Source organism: Arvicanthis niloticus, chromosome X (assembly GCF_011762505.2).
Source record: "Arvicanthis niloticus isolate mArvNil1 chromosome X, mArvNil1.pat.X, whole genome shotgun sequence".
Classification (NCBI taxonomy): domain Eukaryota; kingdom Metazoa; phylum Chordata; class Mammalia; order Rodentia; family Muridae; genus Arvicanthis; species Arvicanthis niloticus.
Genome location: NC_047679.1, coordinates 1,263,279 through 1,284,287, shown reverse-complemented (window position 1 = coordinate 1,284,287; position 21,009 = coordinate 1,263,279). Strand labels below are relative to the sequence as shown.

Genomic DNA, 21,009 nt, shown 5'->3' with positions numbered 1-21,009 from the left:
ACCATCCAGTGGAAAAAGGACAGCATTTTCAACAAATGGTGCTGGTTCAACTGGAGGTCAGCATGTAGAAGAATGCAAGTTGATACATTCTTATCTCCTTGTACAAAGCTCAAGTCCAAGTGTATAAAGGACCTTCACATAAAACCAGATACACTGAAACTAATAGAAGACAAGGTGAGGAAGATCCTGGAATACTTAGGCACAGGGGAAAAGTTCCTGAACAGAACACCAATGGCTTATGCTCTAAGATCCAGACAACCAAATGACCCTATTAAAAATGGGGTACAGAGCTAAATAAAGAATTCTCAACTGAGGAAACTCGAATGGCCGAGAAGCACCTAAAGAAATGTTCAACATCCTTAGTCATCAGGGAAATGCAAATCAAAACAACCCTGAGATACCACCTCACACCAGTCAGAATGGCTAAGATCAAAAATTCAGGTGATAGTAGATGCTGTCAAGGATGTGGAGAAAGAGGAACACTCCTCCATTGTTGGTGGTACAACCACTCTGGAAATCAGTCTGGAGGTTCGTCAGAAAATTGGACATAACATTACCTGAGGACGCAGCTATACCACTCCTGGGCATATACCCAGAAAATGCCCCAACATATAACAAGGACATATGCTCCACTATGTTCATAGCAGCCTTATTTATAATAGCCAGAAGCTGGAAAGAACCCAGATGTCCTTCAACAGAGGAATGGATACAGAAAATGTGGTACACTTACACAATGGAGTACTACTCAGTTATTAAAAACAATGAATTCAAGAAATTCTTAGGCAAATGAATGGAACTAAAAAATATGTTCCTGAGTTAGGTAACCCAATCACAAAAGAACACAGGTGGTATGCACTCACTAATAAGTGGATATTAACCCAAAATCTAGCAATACCCAAGATACAACTCATAGACCCCATGAAGCCATGAAGAAGGAAGACCAAAGGTGGGTGCTTTAGTCCTTCTTAGAAGAACAAAATACTCATCAGAGCAAATATGGAGAGAAAGTGTGGGACAGAAACTGAAGGAAAGGTCGTCTGAAGACTGTTCCACCTGTATATCCATCCCTTGTACAGTCACCAAAGGTAGACGCTGATGTGGATGTCAGGAAGTGCATGCTGACAAGAGTCTGATATAGCTGTCTCCTTAGAGGTCTGCCAGAGTCTGACATATACAGAGGTGGATGTTCACAGCTAACCGTTGAACTGATCACTGGGTCCCAAATGGAGGAGTGAGAGAGAAGACTGAAGGAGCTGAAAGGGTTTGCAGCTCCACGAGGAGAGCAACAATACCAACCAACCAGAGTTCCCAGGGTCTAAACCACCAGCCTGGGAGCACATAGGGAGGGACCCATGGCTCCAGCTGTATATGTAGGGGAGGATGGCATTGTTGGCTATAGGTGAGAGAGGATGCCCTTGGTCCCATGAAGGCTGGATGCTCCAGTGTGGGGGAACTCAAGGGCAAGAGGTGGGGGCACATCCTCATAGAAGCAGGAAGAAGGGTGGGATAGGGGTTTCTGGTTGGGGGAAAGTGGGGAAAGGGGATAACATCTAAAATGTAAAGAAAATATACAATAAAAAATCAATTTAAAAAAGAAGTGATGCTATTGGGAAAACAAGGAAAGTGGGGATAACACCTAGAACTGACCTTCATACTTGCATGTAATTTAAACAGTATAAAGGCAAAAAAAGAGGAGGAGGGATGGGATAGGGGATTAATGGGGGGATAGGGAAGAGGATGGCATCTGAAATGTAAATAAATAAAATATCGAATTAAAAAGATGGAAAAAAAGAAAATGGAAGATGGAGACATAAGAAGAGGGTGGAGGGCAGAGATAGTAAGAATTTATGTAAATGGAAAAGCTATATGAGTATGTCCTGCACACACGTGTCTTTTATATGTGATATATAGAAAGAAATATAAATCAAGATTGATCCTCATGCTAAAACAAGAAAAAAGAGGAAATATTTTTCTGAAATGTCTGAAAATGAAGTCAGGTAGTTGCAAAAGCCTACCAAGCCAAGTATGATTAGCAGTAAACTGCTTTTCCCCCTGGGTTCTTATTGCTTATATATTAACTTATGTGTTGTTCAACTATTTTTTTATTTTACATGTTACCCCATCAGCAGCCTATGCAGGCTACAGGCCCTAGCCAGTTACCCTGGTAGCTGAAACAACAAAGTTAAAATCTGGCTTTTCCTTCCCAAAGCACCCAACAAAATTGTAAACCAGGAATATGACAGAGACTCCAGTAGTTTGGGAGAATTTCTCTCCTCAAGGTCAAGACGAAGCCAGGGGATCAACAACCTTGTCCCAGAAAGCCATGGGAGCAGCTCACCTTCCGAAGCATGTCGTTCTGCTCCACGTTGTTGATCTTGCCAGGGCTGATTTCTCCTTTCAGAGTGTATTCAAAGAACTTCCCACTGACATTCACTAATAAAGTGCTAAAGGCTCTGTCTTCCTGAGTACAGCTGAGTGACTTGTCATGACCGCTGGTAGCAGGGGTGCCATACCTCAGGATCACTCCAACAATGAGCCCTGAAATAGAGTGACATACATAGAAAAATTAGTTCTGGCTAACTGAGCAGAAACCCCCATTTATGGGGGTACAGCCATGCAGCTGGGTTAAGCCTGCCCACTTTTCTGATTTACTCAGAAAATCCATTTCCCCCTTTCTTTTTTGTCTCTGTCTTTCAGAAACTGGCCAGAACCTAAGTATGCTTTCTCTGGTATGCTTTTTCAGTCTTTGTGTGAAACTACCTCCCTTATGCCATATGGCTGTGTGCCCAACTTTCATACGTAATTCAAAAGGGCATGGGTTTCTCTCTTCCTCTTCTCCATCTACCTCCTCTGTGCAGATTTCTAGATTGCCTATCCTAGAGTTTTAAACTCTAACAAATTAACTACTGAACTTTTTCATGTGGTAGAACAGAAAGTATGGAAGCAACACACTGCCAATCTGAGTCCCTTAGCCACTAGGATTAAACAGAACAGTGTTTAGTATGGCCTCATAAACAAACTCAACCCCACTTCTCTTCCTCTCATTTCTGAGGCTTTTAGTTGAGACAGATGAGGGAGGGGTAAAGTGTAATGTTTTCTGCCCAGAACAGAATAAGGAAGGACCACTGAGCCTCTGTTTTTCCCCATAGTATCATTCAAACCATTCCTACTGCCATCTGCTAGGGAGGATCAGGCCAGTGGAATGTTTAATTGCTATAAATGTAACATGCTTTGCCACACACACATCAGAGTGGAAGGAGGGAAAATGTTCTTGCTTAAGTCATTCCAAGCACTGAGGATCATGAAGAAAGTAATTATACCCACTGGGAGGCTAAAGGTTACAGTGTAAACTTTAGCAGTCTTGATTCTGAGGGTGCTTCTTGAGGCTACAAATTTAAAATGATGTTCTTAATAATCTCATCCTGACCAATTATAAAACAACCTTAAAGGTATAAGAAAAGTCAGAATTAATTTAAAAAAAAAAAAAACATTTTACCATTACCAAAAAGAGCTACCTAGAGAAAAGATGTCCATAATGCAGACATTTCAAATTATCTAGTGAACAGGCAAAAGACAAACACTTCTTCAGTGTCTACCAGGTCTTACAGCTAAATTTGCATTTATTTTATTCCCATCTTGTGACAAATCAGATGACGGCAGAGATGGCCAACCAGAATTTGCTCAGCCCTACTCTGCTCAGCTTGGGAACACGCTTCTCCGCTGGCACTGTCATGGCTATCTTGGTCTTGCTTTCTGGGTGTCTGTGCTGGTGAGTGATGTGAGCTACCCACAGCAGGGTGGCTGCTGGTCACATTTCTTTTTATTTTACTGACCTTCTTCATTGCTGCTCTAGCAAGGCCTGATATATTATCAGTTTCTATCAGTTCTCATTCACAGGAGGCTATGAGAACTCTGATAAATGTCTAGCGGTCCTCTGTATGGAGCAGGAAGGAAGTATATCATGTACACAGTTGCTAGTTTCAGGGCAGTGAACAAACCCTCTTATGAAATGAATTCTGCCTTGCAGCTGTGGTATGGTATCAGAGCAATTGTGATTACTCACACAAGATTAGGCCCACAAACACACCTTTGTGGAAGCTGCCCCCTAGCAGATGGAGATAGAGATAGAGATAGAGAGACAGAGACAGAGACAGAGACAGAGACAGAGACAGAGAGAGACAGAGAGAGACAGAGAGAGACAGAGAGACAGAGAGAGAAAGTCACTTTCTGGGGAGAAGGGCTCTTATTTGATGGTGCATCTGTCCCTAAGTTATCCATACTCATATAGGTAACCCTTTCACTCATACTCTTACAAATAACCCCAATTAAACTCACTAGTTCACTAAGCTACACCAGTAGAATTGTTTCTTTGCTCTGCTATCAGAGCCCTATCTAAAGTGAAGAAGAGTCACATAGCCCCTTCATTCTCCCCATTTACATTAGTCTGCTCATTTGCCTGGTGACTGTGTGAAAGTCCCATGACTCTCATGATTACAGTGTGCTAAGCAGTTACATCCAGCAGTAGGACTCCACCAAGGCCTGCATCTTTGCTGCCCGTGCGTCCTTCTCTCCTTTAACAACACAAAGCTCTATAAATGTTCTATCCTATTTGTTGCAAGGATGTCCCTTGGGGGTTATTATTCTCTGTGCCATTCTAGGGAACAAGTTACATCTATTGGTATCCTGTAGGTGAAACCATATACATATGTATGGGGAGAGAGAGGGAGGGGAGGGGGAGGGGGAGGGGCAAGGGGAGGGGAGGGGGAGGGAGAGGGAGAGAGAGAGGGAGAGGGAGAGGGAGAGGGAGAGGGAGAGGGAGAGGGAGAGGGAGAGAGAGAGGGAGAGGGAGAGAGAGGGGGGGAGGGAAAGAGGGAGAGGGAGAGAGAGAGGGAGGGAGAGGGGGAGGGAGAGAGGGAGGGAGAGAGAGAGAGGGAGAGAAAATATGCAAGAGCATACATGCCATCAGAGAACAAGTTTGGGTGTCAGTCTTTGCCTTCTACTTTGAGATGGGACCTGTCTTTTCATTGCTACATGTCAGGCTAGCTGGCCTGTGTACTTCTGGGTAATTTTTTTCTCTCATCTCCAGAAGCACTGGGATTATAGATATACCAATGGGGGATGTGAACTCAGATCCTCACCCTTGCTTTGCCCACTGAGCCACCTCCTCAAACCAATATGCTTCTTATATTAAACCATCTTATTTATTCTAAATTTTCATTACAGCACCATTTTTGTGCCCATGGTGCTATGCTGCGTGTCTCAGCTTTGTTGCTCATCTTTGAGATCATGTTGACAATAACAAGGAACAGCTGTAGCAACAGCTCTTTCTTCCAAAGCTGCTGGAAGCACTGGGGGCAGGAGAATAGGCACTGCTTGCTCCTCTCAGGGCTTTTCTTCCCAGATCTTTATAATATCTTTTAGTCTTATTTCAGATCTTGGTTAGGCAATTATGTACTGATGAAGGGTTACTTGACGAAGCAGTTCCACAGGTCTTCAGCATTTGTCATGATAAAAAAAATGGTCTGTACTACCTGAAGAAGGTGACCTATTACAGAGATTATATTAAACAGTATTTACAGAAACTGTTTACATTAAAAGTTGTTTTACATTCATCACTATTTCTTAACTTTATTTATGTCCTCATCAGATAAGAAAATAAACCATACTCATAGGTCCTCATAATGAATACCGGCAAAAGACGAGGTTTAGGGGACTGGAGGGACGGCTGACTGTTTACATGCTTTACTCTTCCAGAGGAGCTGAGATTTATTCCATAAACCCACAGTGTTGTCAGGCATCTCACAACTGCCTGTAACTTCAGCTCCAGAATATCCAATGGCGTCTTCTGGCCTCCACAAGTACTTATACACATGTCACATGCACAAACACACACGCACACACACACAAGTAAAAAAAAAAAACCTTTAAAAAGGAGAGGCATACAGTTGTATACAAATTGTTCAGTTCCAGGAAATGCCTAGATTCATTAGCAGATGCTGAATATTGAGTGGTATTTAAATTTAACAAACCTTTCTTTGCTGTCAGCCCAATGCACCCATATTAACAAAGGGAAACTGAGAGGAATGATGCTGTGGTTAAACATAGCAACACAAGCTATCACAGCAAAGGTAAATAAGGCTAACCCCATCCTGAGAATCTGACCTAACCAGGTCCCATACTATACTGCTAACTCATGCCCTTCAAACAGTGTAGATTTCTGTTTACCATCATCACTCCCCATGCTGTGATACTAAGTTTACAATGAGCATTTTCTGATTGAAGAGCGAGCAGGATATCAGGACTACAGAGGGGTAGTGGTATTGTTGCTGTTTTGTGTATGAGATAATGAATTTTTAAAAACTGGAGACAACATTAACAACATAGTTTATTTGCTGGATATGAAGACATCCTCTGATAGAAAACTGTGAAAAGATCATAACTGCAAAGACTTTAAACATGTAGGGCATTTTGTTTAAAGCTCAAGAAGCTCAGTACTCAACAAGAAAATGCAGGGAGCCACATAGGCACTGATCTGACTGGCTCTACAGCACAGTGCTCCAGATGACAGACAGAAATAAGCCTATGTTTGTGGAAAAACAGCACAACAGACAGCAGCTGACGAACAGAGGGTCACTGATTTCACAGACACATGACTAACATCAGGAAATAATTTAATTGCAACTTTTACAGAAAGCAAATATGGATGGAATTACTTTGACATTTTGTGTGGCTGAAAGCAAACGGTAAATTCAAAAGGACAAAAATCCAAGCCTCTATCTTGTGAGTATGAAGAAAACCTACTTCCCAACTGTCTGAGCATACTGAACTATAAAGGTGTACAACTGCCAGCTCTTCCAACTAAAAGATAGGACCGAAGGACTATGGACATGTATAGACAGACATGTGTGTATGGATATCTTATATCTGTGTTCATTGGTAGAATCAGAAAGGCATATGAGCCAAGTGTGATTGTAATTCCAAAGGATCATGAAGATACCAACCCCCATGAGTATGAAGCCAGTTTCTCTCTGTAGCTGAGGCTCTTGAAAGAATAGCTGAACAATGGACATGGGGAGAGGAATAATTCTAGACAGCCAACCACCAGCTACATTATAAAAATGTCGAAATTAATAAGATTTCATTAAAAGCTGCAGAGGAACAGGTACTATTCTCCAGTCTGACCTTCCCTTCCCTTATGCATGCTACTGAGGGTAAAGGGTCAGCAGTTTGGTTTGGCCACTACCGTGTAGTTCTGTAGAGTATAATAAGGATTGTTCTGAGTTCTAAAGTTTCATTTGACATAATAAGAAAAGAAAGCATCAAGTCACAAAGCATTTGAAAATAGTGATATCCAGTATTCTTACAGTGAGATGGGAAGAAACAAGAAAAATTCCAAGAAACTATTCGGCCAGCTAATCTGGCATGTCCAGAGGCAAACAAGAGTCCCTGCCACAGACAAGGTGGAAAGCAAAGATTCACACCTGAGGTTGTCCTCTGGCATCCATGTATGCAACATGCACACCCATCTACAGTCGCACACATGTGTGTTTTCTCTCTGTGTCTCTCTCTGTTTCTCTCTGTCTCTGTCTCTCGTCACACACACACACACACACACACACACATATGGGTTGGGGTGTAGAAATAACTCTAAGTTGAGACTGTCTTACCTGAAATACTTGAAACTAGAGTTGTTTCTGATTTCAGAGTAATTTGATTGGAGATTTTTGCATAGATGTTTCCAATTAAGCATTCCTAATCTGGAATCCAAAATGTTCCAAAATCCAAAATTTTTTGGCTTCTCATGTTAGCGCTCAAAAGAACTCAGATGGATTTCAGATTTTCAGATTATGACTGTTCAATCTACATCTCAAACTGAATAAAATTGAACCCAATGGATTCTAACAATAACCATCACTTTTCAGAGCTGTGGGGGAGATGTCGACAGATTTTGATAAGGGATTGTTAGGAATCTTCCCAATGCTTTCTTCTATTTGTTCTGTGTAGAGATAATCTCTTGTGCACAGTGTAAAAGCAATCATCTGCAAAAAAAAATAAAAATAAAAGCCTACAGCCAATAAGCTGAGGCAGGAAACAGGAGGTGAGAGTTCTGGCAGAGAGGGGGGAATTATGGGATAGAGTCAGGCAAGAAGAAATTCACCTGGACACAGAAGATGGTCAGTCACATAAAACTGAGGACCAGGTGACCAACCATGTGGCAGGACTTAGAATAGAATAAACAGGATAATTAACTTATGAGCTAGTCATGGAACAGGCCCAAGCTTATGGCCTAAGCATTTATTCATAAATATAATTAAGTCTCAGAATTGTTATTTCAGCGAACTTACGTGTGGGTTGGAAAGCCTACAATTACAGTTCTGCTACTTATACAGCTGTGCCAGTCACTGGCACAGGGAGGAGTAGTAACTGAGAGTCAGCACAGTCTATTCCACCTACTCAGTGTAAGTCTTTTGTTACACATATCTGGGAGGATGGATGTCATCCCTTACCTAAAAGCCACAGGCCATCATTATACTTGGTAAGGTTCAGCAGATTTCTTCAATACGCGTTCTCCAATTTATTATTTGACTATTTGTCCATTTTCATAGATTTTACCTTATTATTTGTAACAGTTTTGTCCTGTGTTGTTGTGGATTACCCACTCTAACAACATGCTCTACCAGGCAGGCAGCTGAAAGGGGAATTTGGTGGGCTCCTCAGGAAGCTTGGCTGTGTTGTGTCACTTTCCCCTCAGCTGCCATGCAAAGCAAGGTGCCTCTACTGTTCTTTTGTAAGATCTGGCTGCTGGAAGAATGAGTGCACTGTGCCAAAATCCTTTACAAAATTCCAACTGCTGCCCAGGTGCTGCTTTTCTACAAGTCTTTTGGATGAATAACTTTCCTTACATTATCTCAATTGCCATAAATATACCCCACATCAGAGAATCATGGAATTTGGAAGGGCAGTTGATGTGTGGGGTGGAGCAGAGTCAGAAAGCTAAGCTCCTCATAGAAAAGCAGCTATGGGGTTCTCTCTTGTTCAAGTCACCCTGTTCAATGGAGGGGCCAGGTGCCATAATTCATTTGCCTGCCCCCAGCAGCGTCTCGGGTGTCAGTAAAATAGATACTTGTATAAGAATTTACCATTCTAAAGAGATTTGGCCAGAGGAGAATTTTGAGAATAAGCATAATTTCTCTATAAACACTAATCTTTATTTTAGAAGACTGTCCCAGGAATTTATCAAACCATGTAAAAGTCAACAATAAAATGATACGGCCATATAACAATGCATCAGCATGCAGCACTCGAGCTTGATAGACAAATGGTAAATAAACAAGTTTACCAGTTTTCCTATAATAAATAGGTATGGGAAGATGGCTCAGTCAGTAAAGTGCTTGCTATGCAAAGATAAGGACCTGATTTTATGTCCCCCAGCACTTATATAAAAGCCAGATGCAGTAGCACATGTCTGTAATACCAGCAATGAGGCATTGGGGGAGAGAAGCAGAGACAGGTATATCCTTGGAGCTCACTGGCCATACAGGCCACCTAACAATTAATTGATAAACTCCAGGTTCAGTGAGATGCTGTCTCAAATGTGGGGAGTGATTGAGAAAAACACCTGACAAACCACCTCTGCTACATCCACATGTACCCACGTATACATGTGCATATCCCCATATGAACTTGTATGCACAATATACATATACACACAGAATTAAAGACTATAAGGAAGATGGGTTGCATGACGTCAATAATGTCACTATTAAAATGCCCATTTAAGAGTTATTAGGAACATAAAGTTCGGTGGGTAAGGAGGTAGGGGGGATCTGGGAGGAGTTGGAAAGGAGAAAGAATACGAAAAAATATATTGAAAATTAAAATAATAAAATACTCAATACAAAAATTCCATTTAAATGGTAAATAATATATTTTTAAAAAGGTTTAACCTGACATGAGTCATACACCATTGGTTTTATTACTCAACTTATGTAACATGTTCAGCTCACTAAGTGACCTTCAGGTACATTATTTAAGAATAAATTTTCAGAATTGCTTGAGAGCCAATCGTGTCATGAAAACCCATAAGTCACAGAGCCATAGACCATTATCTGCTTGTCCACTGGCAAACCCTCTGCTCTTTGTTTATTACACACCTAACTATAATGTTACCACATTCACTTTATCCGGATCTCATATCACAGCTACAAGATATAATACAAGCCCAATTATCCATTACATTTATAAAACATACTGCCTCTCTTAAGCTGTGGTACTGAGAGTGACCTGGGAAATCAGATGAAATACAAGACCAAAGGTCTACTGGTGATAATAAGCATTCAGCTCACAAGAAGTCTACAATCTAAAGGAGCAGATACTCAGTGTTAAAAGCTTTAACATTTTAAGGTGTAAGTACTGAGAAACTACACACATGCACACACCGTTCTGGTTAGATTTTTAGCAACTTAACACAAGCTAGACTCATTCTGGGAAGAGGGAACCTCGACCGAGAAAATGTCTCCATCTGGCCTGTAGGTAAGTCTTCAGGACATTTTCTTGATAATTAATGTGGAAGAGTCCAGACTACTGTAGGCAGTGCTATCCCTAGAAGGTATAAGGATATGAACTTGGGAGGCAAGCCAGTAAGCAGAGTTCCTACATGGTCTCTCTTTCAGTTCCTGCCTTGACTCCCTTCATAAAAGACTGTAATCTGTCTTTTTATGTAAGCCTACATAAAAAAAAAAAAAAACCTTTCCTCCCACCAGTTACTTATGCTTATGGTCTTTAATTCAGCAAGAGAAGCCTGAGACACCTTCTCAATAATTGCCAAAGTAAAGAGATCTATGTGAATCCATCCCACTTTTTTTGGACAGTACACAGAACTCATACGACAAAGGGCCAGGTGCTGGAGCTACAGCTAATAGATACAGGGAATGTCTAACATGTACAAGACCTTCAATTCCATCTCCACACCAAAAAGTGTGGCTCAATATTTGGGCTATGGAAGACGTATACCTATTAAGAATTCTTTCCTCCATTGGATAGTCAATCATGGAGCTCATTGTAAGGGAAAGCTAATTCTTCCTCTCTCAGCAGTTGTTAGTTGCTTATAGCTCTTCATCAAGGCATGGGGTCCTGTGAAATTTCCCCCATCTGGGTTGGGATGTTAACTGTTGTTGGAATTGTTCAGGTTTTGTTTAGACAGCCATGTTGTTGAGATTTCATGGGTACAGTTCCCTGTCATAGCTAGATGATACCATATCACAGCAACTTCATGGTCCTCTCTCTGGCTCTTAAAATAGTTCCATCTCCATCTTCTACAATGCTCCTTGAGCCTTGGGTATAGGAGTTATGCTGTAGATATATCATTAGGACTGGGAAGCCCACAATCAGTGGTTTCCTATATTTTGACCAGTTGTGGCTTTCTATAATTGTCTGTTTATGTTGCAAAAAGAAGCTTCTTTGATGAGGGGTGAGAGCTACTTTTATATGGTATACAGATATGTATTTAGGGTACAGTTAGGAAATTATACCGGTTGAGGAAACCTACAGTAGTAGGTTTTTCTCTAAGACCCATGACCTCTCCATCCCATGAGTAGCTGGCAAAGTTTGCAGATAACAACAGAAAATCTACACATTAATTGTTATTTTCTTCAATATCTAAAATTATAAACATCTTACTAAACTCAAGATAGAAGTTCATATGATTGAGCACACACACGCAGAGAGAGAGAGAGAGAGAGAGAGAGAGAGAGAGAGAGAGAGAGAGAGAGAGAGAGATAGCACATAAGCTGCACATAGTGATATGCATCCATAGAACTCAGGAGGTTAAAGCAGAATAATGACAAGTTCCAGGCTAGTCTATGCTGCACAGCCAAAATTTGTCTGAACAAAAGAGCAAAAAGGATCTTCAGCTAAACACCAACTACATTCCAAAAACAAAGCAACCTTTCCTCTGAGCCTATTCCTGGAATCTTCTTCCTACCCTCAGAACCCTAACCATCTGTACCAGGTTAAACATTGTCCATATCATAATGGAGAGACCACGTGGAAGAGGAGGGCCATTAACAGTCAACTGGCCATGCTGACATCTTGAACTTTCAGCCTTCAAAACCGTGGGGGAAAAAATGCACTTCTCTTATTTAAGTCACACAGACTATTGTATGGGTTGAGCAACTCTCCAAACCTCCAAAATCAAAATGTTTTGAAATTAAAAGATCTTTGAACACTGACATATCTCTCAAAAATCTAGATTTTTAAAGCAGCTCACATTTCAGGTTTAGGATGAAGGATGATCAATCAGTTCAATCTATTCAAATGCTCTAAAATCTAAAACAAACACATTGAGCTAAAATACTTCTGGTCCAATCATTTAAGATAAATATTCAACTTATATTGTGGGGATATGGCCCACCTTGACTACTATACTATCTTTTGGGGAGAATGCAGGTAGCTTCCCTAGACCATCAACAATACCCACACAGTTAACTCAGACCTCACCTCCCAAATAGGAAATGTTTTCTTTATAGGTGAGAAAATACAATACGCAATACAGTGTCCCTAATCACTACTTGAAAGGTGTTGTTTGCTTTAATTTTCTTGGATTACCATCGTAATGAAGTTTCTTGATCCACCAAAGGGAATGGTGACCACACAGATCTTCTGACATGAATTCCACTTTTAAAGAAAAATTACCCTAATGCACTAACCACGAAACTAGCACATCTCTGTTCTCCCTGTTAAAAACTGGTGCATTTCCCCAACCCCTGCTACACTGTATCAGGGATGATCATAAGAAGAGCGATTAGAAAGACTATAGAAACAGGGTCTTCAGGACATGACAGGCCCACTGTACTCATGAGTACAGCATAGCAGCAGTGCTTGTCTGCACAAGACCCTGGTAAGAGCAAACCTTTCAGCATTCTAGTATAGAAGGGACAGGGACTCACCAGACCCAATCCCTAACCGAGACAGTAGATTTCAATATTTTTGCTATATTTTCCTGGGTTATTTTTTTATCTGGGAAATAGCCAAAATCAACAACTAGAGTTATATTAACGACACACGAAATGTTTCATATCATATATCACACATCCAGCCTTTATGTGTTTCTAAGGGCAGAATAAGTTGTAATTGCAAATTGTCTTTAATTCAGCTTTAGCGCAAAACTATGTCAATTCGACAGATTACTTGATAAAATAATTTTAAAACAAAACAGAGTGGAGTAGCTTTAATGGAAAATATGTTGCTCATCCTGCAAAAAGTAGTTCCCAAATGCTGCTCCCTGCATGCCGAGAGAGAAGGGTTCTGGGCCGGATACTCCCAGGGCGGTCAGAAGCTGGCTGGCTTACAGCCTTCTCTCCAAAGTCCCGCTACAGATGCACGGAGACATACACACACCTGTCCCACTTGTATACACATTATAAATAAAGCCAATCGAAGTGTGTCAGACATGAAAAAAAAAAAGCACAAAAAGTTGACACAGCAGAGTATAGAATAAATATCTCTTCCATGGGAACAAAGTCATTGTAGAGAACTTGAGAAACGGTGACTTCTCAATTGGGCCTTACAAGAGGAGTGAAACTATACAGAGGAGAAGGAAAGAAGCTAGAAACTAGACTTCAGAGAAAACACTCGCTCGGTATGTGGTTGGCAAATGAACATCAGATGAGCCTGAGTTGGCTCATGCTGGGGAGAAAGGGGAAGGGTTGGGGCCCACGTGTCACGTGGAAGGCAGCTACCATCCCTTGGAGCAAGGCCCACAGATTAAGGTTTACCACACAGGAAACAGAGGCCACAAAGACTTCTGGGCCAAGAAAGGGGCACTTACAACCAAGTATGACTTCTAGAATGTTCCATAAGAAAAATACTGAAAATGAACTGCAGGGGAAACAGGTTATAGGTTCAAGAGCTCTAGCAGCTTTCCCTGCAAAGATCAGGGGTCTGGTTTCCTAGTTTCACTTCTGTTGCTGAAATAAAAAACAACAACCAAAGAAACTGACAGCAACTTAGGGGAGAAAGGATTTATTCAGCTTATACTTCCAAGTATATCACTAAGGGGAAGTCAAGACAGGAACCTGAAGTAGCTAATCACAATGTCAAGAGTAGAGAGTAATAAATGTATGCAGACTGGCTAATGTTCAAATCACATTTTTCACTCATATACTTCAAGGTCTACCCCCATTAAATGGTGCCATCATATTTTGCATTGAAACTTTCGTATCGGGCTACACAGAGAAACCCTGTCTCGAGAAAGAAAAAAAAAAAAGAAACTTTCATATCAATTGAGGTAATCAAGACAATAACCCACAGACATGCCTACAAAACAACTGAATATCAACAACCCTCATTGAGACTCTAACTGTGTCAAGTTGACAACTAAAACTAACTATGATGTGGTAGGGATATCAAAATAATTCCTCTTCTGAAGTTTCCCCCATTGTCCTACATCTTTCCATGGTTTTCTTTCATTTGTTTGATAGCCATAGTTCAGGTTCACACAACAGGTCCCAGAATATTCTGAAAAGTTACCCATTCAATCTTCATAAAAAATTATGAGAAATCAACATATACCACCCAAATGCTATTGGAGGGGCCTTTACTTGGATCTTAAGTCAAACTAAGCAATAAAAGTGAATTGGAGAAATATGGACTCACTGTATATTTGACAAATATCACAAAATTATTGTAGATTTGGGGAGTTAATAATGTACTATATCCACACTATTAAAGGAAACTTCATCTTATGGACATATTTATAAATAAAATGATAGAATGTGTGGGACTGGATCAAAATCATACTGACATAGGGTAAACCGGTTAGAAGGCATAAACGAAAAAAGATGGATCACAAACCAGTGATTAATGAAGCAGGGTAATGAACTCATGGCTTTTGTTTATTATATTATTTCCTTTACTTTCATGAATTTGAAACCTGCCACAATAAAAGTCACCTAACCAGAATAAGTCTCTAATAATATCATTCTAGCAGACATAAGGTGAACACAGATTCCCCTGCCCCACGCCATGCTCTGGAACTTCTGTCCAATTTCCTGCTCATCATCTCTCTGATACCCCAAACTCAATAGGTGCCAGAGGGACCTCTCACTCCTTCATTTCAGCCTTGTTTCTCCTCACCATTCCCTGTCCGTGCCACAGTCAGCTCCATGTGAGTCGCCTTTAATTCATTATACCCACAGACATCGAGGTTCTGCATAGCAGCAGTCATTCCTTTTTTTAAATTTTTTTTATTGGATATTTTCTTTACATTTCAGATGCCATCCCCTTTCCCCATCTCTCCTCCCTAGAAAACCCCTCTCCCATGCCTCCTTTTCCTTTTTGTTTTTATACAATTTTTTAAATGTTAATCAAAGGCTTTGTAAGTTTGGTAATGCTCAACCAGAAGTGTAACCCAATACCCAACCTAGATATATCAACTATCTTTGACTGGTGGAGACACATGAACATCTGCCTCCATGTCCCCCCCCTTCTCTCTCTCTCTCTCTCTCATCACCTAGCTTCTCCTCTCCTTCTTCTTCACAAGCCTCTTCACCTTCCTGCATCCATCACACACTACTTAGCAGTCTACCTTAAAACCACCACAACAACTGTAATTCTGAATGAAATATCACTGCCTAAAGTAAAGGCTCTGGTGGCTCCTTGCCAACTAGAGGACAAAAGCCTGGCTGCTCAGCAAAGCAGGCTCTGTTGTTCACTTGCAAATACAAGGCACTGAGGTTTTCTTGATACCATTTGAGTAAACTCAGTTCTCATAAAAGATGTGGAAGCTATTTTACAACTAATTAAGGATCAGATTAATGAGTGATACATCCATCTTACATATGACATCCATAGTCACATTACAGGACCCCTTAAGGCAAACAGGCCAGGCAGCCATTATAGAGAGCCAGCACCACCAGGCAGTACTCTTAGTACTGTGTCCAGGCTAAGGCCCACCTGGCTTCTCTTTCAGGAGAGGATCACACATTCTTGGCAGTTGCTGGGGGAGTAAGCTATGGCCACACATCAGAGCCTAAAAGACATGAGGAAGCCTCTAAGTCAAACCCTATCTATTAGCATCTTCCTCAGTATAACACTGTCAGCATCTAAGAGAAAGAAACAAAAAACATATTAATCATAAAAGGTAAAGAAATCAAACACCAGCAAAAGGTACACACTGCAATGAGAATTACAGAGTTATCGATCACATTTATTAAAGATACTCAAAATAAGGTTAGCAAAATACAAATGGGAAGTGTTGAGAGGGGTGTCACATGTTAGCACCAAGAGTAGAGGCTCATCCATTATTGTGTCTGTTTCTTCTTTCCACAGGCCTCTCAGTTGCTCAGCCCCAAACTAAAGCTTTTATTTGCAGAGATAAAAAATGTCTCCCTGAGGCTGGTGAGATAGCTCAGTGGTCAACAACACTGATTACTCTTGCAGAGGTCATGAGTTCAAATCCCTGCAACCACATGGTGGCTCACAACCATCCGTAATGAGATCTGATGCCCTCATATAGGTGTCTGAAGACAGCTACAGAGTGAGTAGGGGGATAGGCACGAGGGTGGAGCAAGAGGGAGAAAGAGGGGAAGGGAAGAAAAAAAAGAAAAGAAAAAGAAAAATGTCTCCTCCCTGGCTTCAAAGCCATCAGTAACTCCAAACAGAATAAAGAGAAACCTACTATTAGTGACCTTAGTGGTTTAAATAGGAATGGCCTCCATAGGCTCAAATATTTTAATGCATGGTCATCAGGGAGAGGCACTACTTAAGACAAATTGGGAGGTGTGGCCTTGTTGGACAAATTGTGTCACAAGGGTTGGGCTTTGATGTCTCCGATGCTCAAGCCAGGCCCAGTGTCTCTTTTCCTGCTACCTGAGGATCAAGATGCAGAACTCTCAGTTCTTTCTCCAGCACTATGTTTGCCTGCATGCTGCCATGCTTCCCACCATGAAAATGGGCTAAGCCTCTGAAACTGTAAGCCAGCCCCAATTAAATGTTTTCTTTATAAGAGTTGCCATGGTCATGGTGCCTCTTCACAGATATAGAACATTAGTCAAGACAATGACAATACTCCATTTAGTGACAACACAGCAACTGGTACCTCCCCAGATGATATACGCAGCAACTCTGAATATACCAGGCAATAAGGGGGACAACAATTCTTCTGTCTCTCCACAGGCCTCACAGCCTGACATGAAAAGAACTTTTAAGTAAGATAGCTAGGTGATTCATTTTAATCAGGAAACAAAAAGAAAGAAGAAAAAAATTACACAGAGAGCATTGTAGGAACTACAAAGGTAGGACAGTGAGATATCGGCCAGAAAAGAGGTTTCATTGGAAAGAAAGAGAGGATATATCATTGAATATAAGTTAGCTACTCGGCTCCTTGTCAATCAGTTTTTCTGCCAATGGTTACATTTTCTCATATGTTTAAAAATAAGATGCCCACATCAATTGCTTGAACAAAACTCTTTCACTTTGTCAAGGGCAGTGGGGTGTGAAACAGAGAAACCGAACTCCATGTTGCCACTGAAGCAGCCTAAGAGTCCTTTTCAGAGACTTCTATTCAGAAGAAGCCTAGATTCTTAACCTGGCCACAGAGAAGAACTTCAGGATGAGACAGTATGAAGCAGAGTTGGAGTTTGGGGGGTGACATTTAATATGGATTTTAAAGCGGAAGTTAGCAGTGAGGACATGAAATACTGCAAAGAAGCTATGACTACAAGTGTTAACTGATGAGCGCTTCAGTGATATGGAGAAATTGCAACGTTGCAGATAATGAAGTAAATTATCTCAGGGTGTCTTTATCTCTCCTTAATTGAAACTTATTACCCCACTTCTGTACATGACTTAACATCTTTATATTCATCATGTCCATCCTTTGAACTGTACCACCAGAACCCCCAGTTTCTTATCAATCAAAAAAGCTGTCAGCATCTAAGGAAAGACTATAGTTGAGATCTCTGTTTGACTGTAACCCACCTACTGGATATACCTACCAATATATTTGAAAAGTGTTTTGTCTCATGATTTAAGTGTCTATTACTTTTAAAAAACTTCATGGAACTGTTACCTTGCTAGAACATGATATTTGAGTAAACATGAATGAATCTATGTCCCTGGGCCATACTGGGCTCCAGAATAAGCTATCTCATTTGTTCCTTTGGGGTGAGAGTGGTTTCTTTCATGGGTGTGGACTTCTCAAGAAAAAGTTCCCCTTAAATGTCTTAATAGCCCAATGGATGAAATCATTGTTCAAACGCTTTCTAAGAAACTTCTTTCTGCCCTTTCCCCCCTTTTCTTGGTAAATACAATCAAAGAGTGGTATCTGAGGTGAGTTGGATAAGGTTACAATCTGATAAAATAACACCATAGATCACAAGGGTTTCACAAGAGGCTTAAGATTTACCTTTTACTGTTTAAAAAAAAAAAAAAAAGTATCTTGCTGGGCAGTGGTGGCGCACGCCTTTAATCCCAGGGCTTGGGAGGCAGAGGCAGGCGGATTTCTGAGTTTGAGGCCAGCCTGGTCTACAGAGTGAGTTCCAGAACAGCCAAGGCTACACAGAGAAACCCTGTCTCGAAAAACCAAAAAAAAAAAAAAAAAAAAAAAAAAAAAAAAAAAAAAAAAAAAAGTATCTTGTGAAATTCCTTTTTTAAAATGCAGGTTTAGTGTTAGGAGATAAAAAAAAAAAAAAAAAAAAAACAGTCCATACCTGGTCCAGATGCTGAGGCCTTAAGCATGATTTGCTGCTACATTAACATTCTTATTTGAAATTTTTCTAGAGAAAAGTAATATTGTCTCTATAAAGGCAATATTCATAGCAAAATGTGTTCATTGCCCTAGGAATTCTTTACTCTTGGTTGGAAAGAGACTTCATTCAGACTGAGAGGGGTGTTCTTCATTTCTCTCTGTCTTTCTACCTGCGTCAATTTGACAAATACATGAGAACCTGCTCTTTAACTCTGGAAGACAGTGCAAGGCATTAAAAAGGGGAACTGGTTAGAAATAGCATACAATGGTTCCTATGACCATCTACGACCCACTGAAAACAGGTTGTGCCAAAAGAGAGAAAAAAGCACTGGAGGAGTCTCTATCAATGCTCTTTCTAATTCATATTATAGCAGTGGGATATTCAAGGCTCTCAGGGGAATATAAGCAGTTAAATGTTGGGGGAATTAAAAGCAGTTAAATGTTGGGTGTGAAGGGAATGCAACCCACCATCTGGCTAGGTGTGGATGGCAGTCTAGCATAACATAAGGACAGGTCTCCTACAAAATGTAGAGCCAGGAGTAAAGTGTTAGATTATGTTAATTATTAAGGGAAAAATGAGACAAGTGACCAGAGAGGAGTATAAGAAAAAAGTCAAAGCTCACGGCTGAATAGAAAGAACTGGAAACTACCTATGCAAAAATTATATCTAAAGCCACACATATGAAAGCAAAAGTCATCAGAGCAGACTACCCCTTGGGCACATCTATATTTAGGCAAACAGAGAGAAACAAGGACAGCAAACAGATGAAGCATACTTATGTGACTAGAAGAACCTCGTTCTGAATTACAAGTAGTAAATGCATTGAGGTATGTATCTGAAATAGAGACCAAGACAGTTAGGGTCATGTACTTCTGCCCAGATTTACAGATAAATAAATGGACATTTTCCTTAATACTACCTAGCCATTTCCCATGTGTTGAACCTGAGTGATAGACTATTGTTTGAATGCAGGAGCTTGGCTGTTTGTATGTTCTTAAGAACCTGGTAATCCCCAAACACTGGGGTGACTCACCTGGAATGTATCTGGGTCTGAGGGCCAGAGGCAGATATTGGTTCTCTCTTGTGGATCACTCTCCATCTTTATTTTTTGAGACAGGGTCTCTTACTGAACCTGGCACTCATCAATTTGGTTAAACTGGCTGTCCAATGTGCATCAGGGATCTGCCTATTGCTGCACCCTATCCCCATCCCCAGTGCTAGGGTTGCAGGCATGCACCATTTTGCCTGGCTTTTTGTATGGGCTCTGGAATCTAAAGTCAAGTTTTCTCATGCTCACATGGTGGGCACTTTACTGATTGAGTCATCTCCCATCCCCCTTTTCTGGTTTTAATTTACACAAATAATGTTTTCTAGAAGTAGGAAGTTGTGGCTATGGAACAAAGAGCAAAATAATAATAGCTTAAACAAGGCAGAAGTCCACCCCATGACCCTGTCATATAGAAGATGGAATAAGCACGCCTGGGATGAACCCATGGCTCCCTGTCTGAGCATATTACCATTTAAGCAGAGGGAACTCAGGGGACAAGAGAAGATATTCTCTTTCCATTTAAGAACATGGCTTCCAATTTGCATATACTACTTTATATACATCTTACTAGCCAGTAGTTGGTCATACTTGGTCACATGATCACATCTGGCTGTAAGAGAACCAGGAAAATAGTCCTTTTTATTCTGGAAGGCCATTTATTCTTTTAAATTTTCATTAGTAGAAATCATACTTACTAGACAAATTTCACAGCACCTCTCTCTCTTTTTTTCCCTGGATGTGATATTTTAAGAGTCACTCAGGTTTTGCAGTTGCACAGTTGTATATATGAGCTTAGGTAGCAGATTTGCTTTAGAACCATAGATTTAAACTCTAAATGTGGCGAATGAATGAATATATCACAATTTACTAAACCATGCCCCTATTGCTAGACACCTGGGTGTTTTAAACACAATATATTTACTGACAGTTTGAATCCAGAAAAATGTTAAATTGACTAAATGCTAAATTATATGGATCAGTCTTAGGTATACTCCCGGGTTTTTGTTTTTTGTTTTTGTTTTTTGGTTTGTTTTTTTTTTTTGTAAAGCTTGTAAGTGTTCTACACCAAGCCAATTTAAACAGAAACTGGCAATGCTTAACTACATAGAAGGAAAAAATAAGTCTGAGGTCCACCTAGAGTTTCTGCTACTATAATTGAACCTTGCATGGTGTTCTGAGTTTCTTGACAACTAAAATAAAGAGGAAGTATGG

General features: G+C 40.5%; 1 protein-coding gene across 1 annotated transcript in view; it reads right to left on the bottom strand.

The window, feature by feature from the left end:
• Slc9a7 (solute carrier family 9 member A7) overlaps window positions 1–21,009 on the bottom strand; it is a 153,118-nt gene that overhangs the window by 82,063 nt on the left and 50,046 nt on the right. Inside the window, 1 exon segment of the mRNA XM_076918567.1 lies at window positions 2,339–2,538. Within this exon segment, the coding sequence (XP_076774682.1) occupies window positions 2,339–2,538 (200 nt within the window).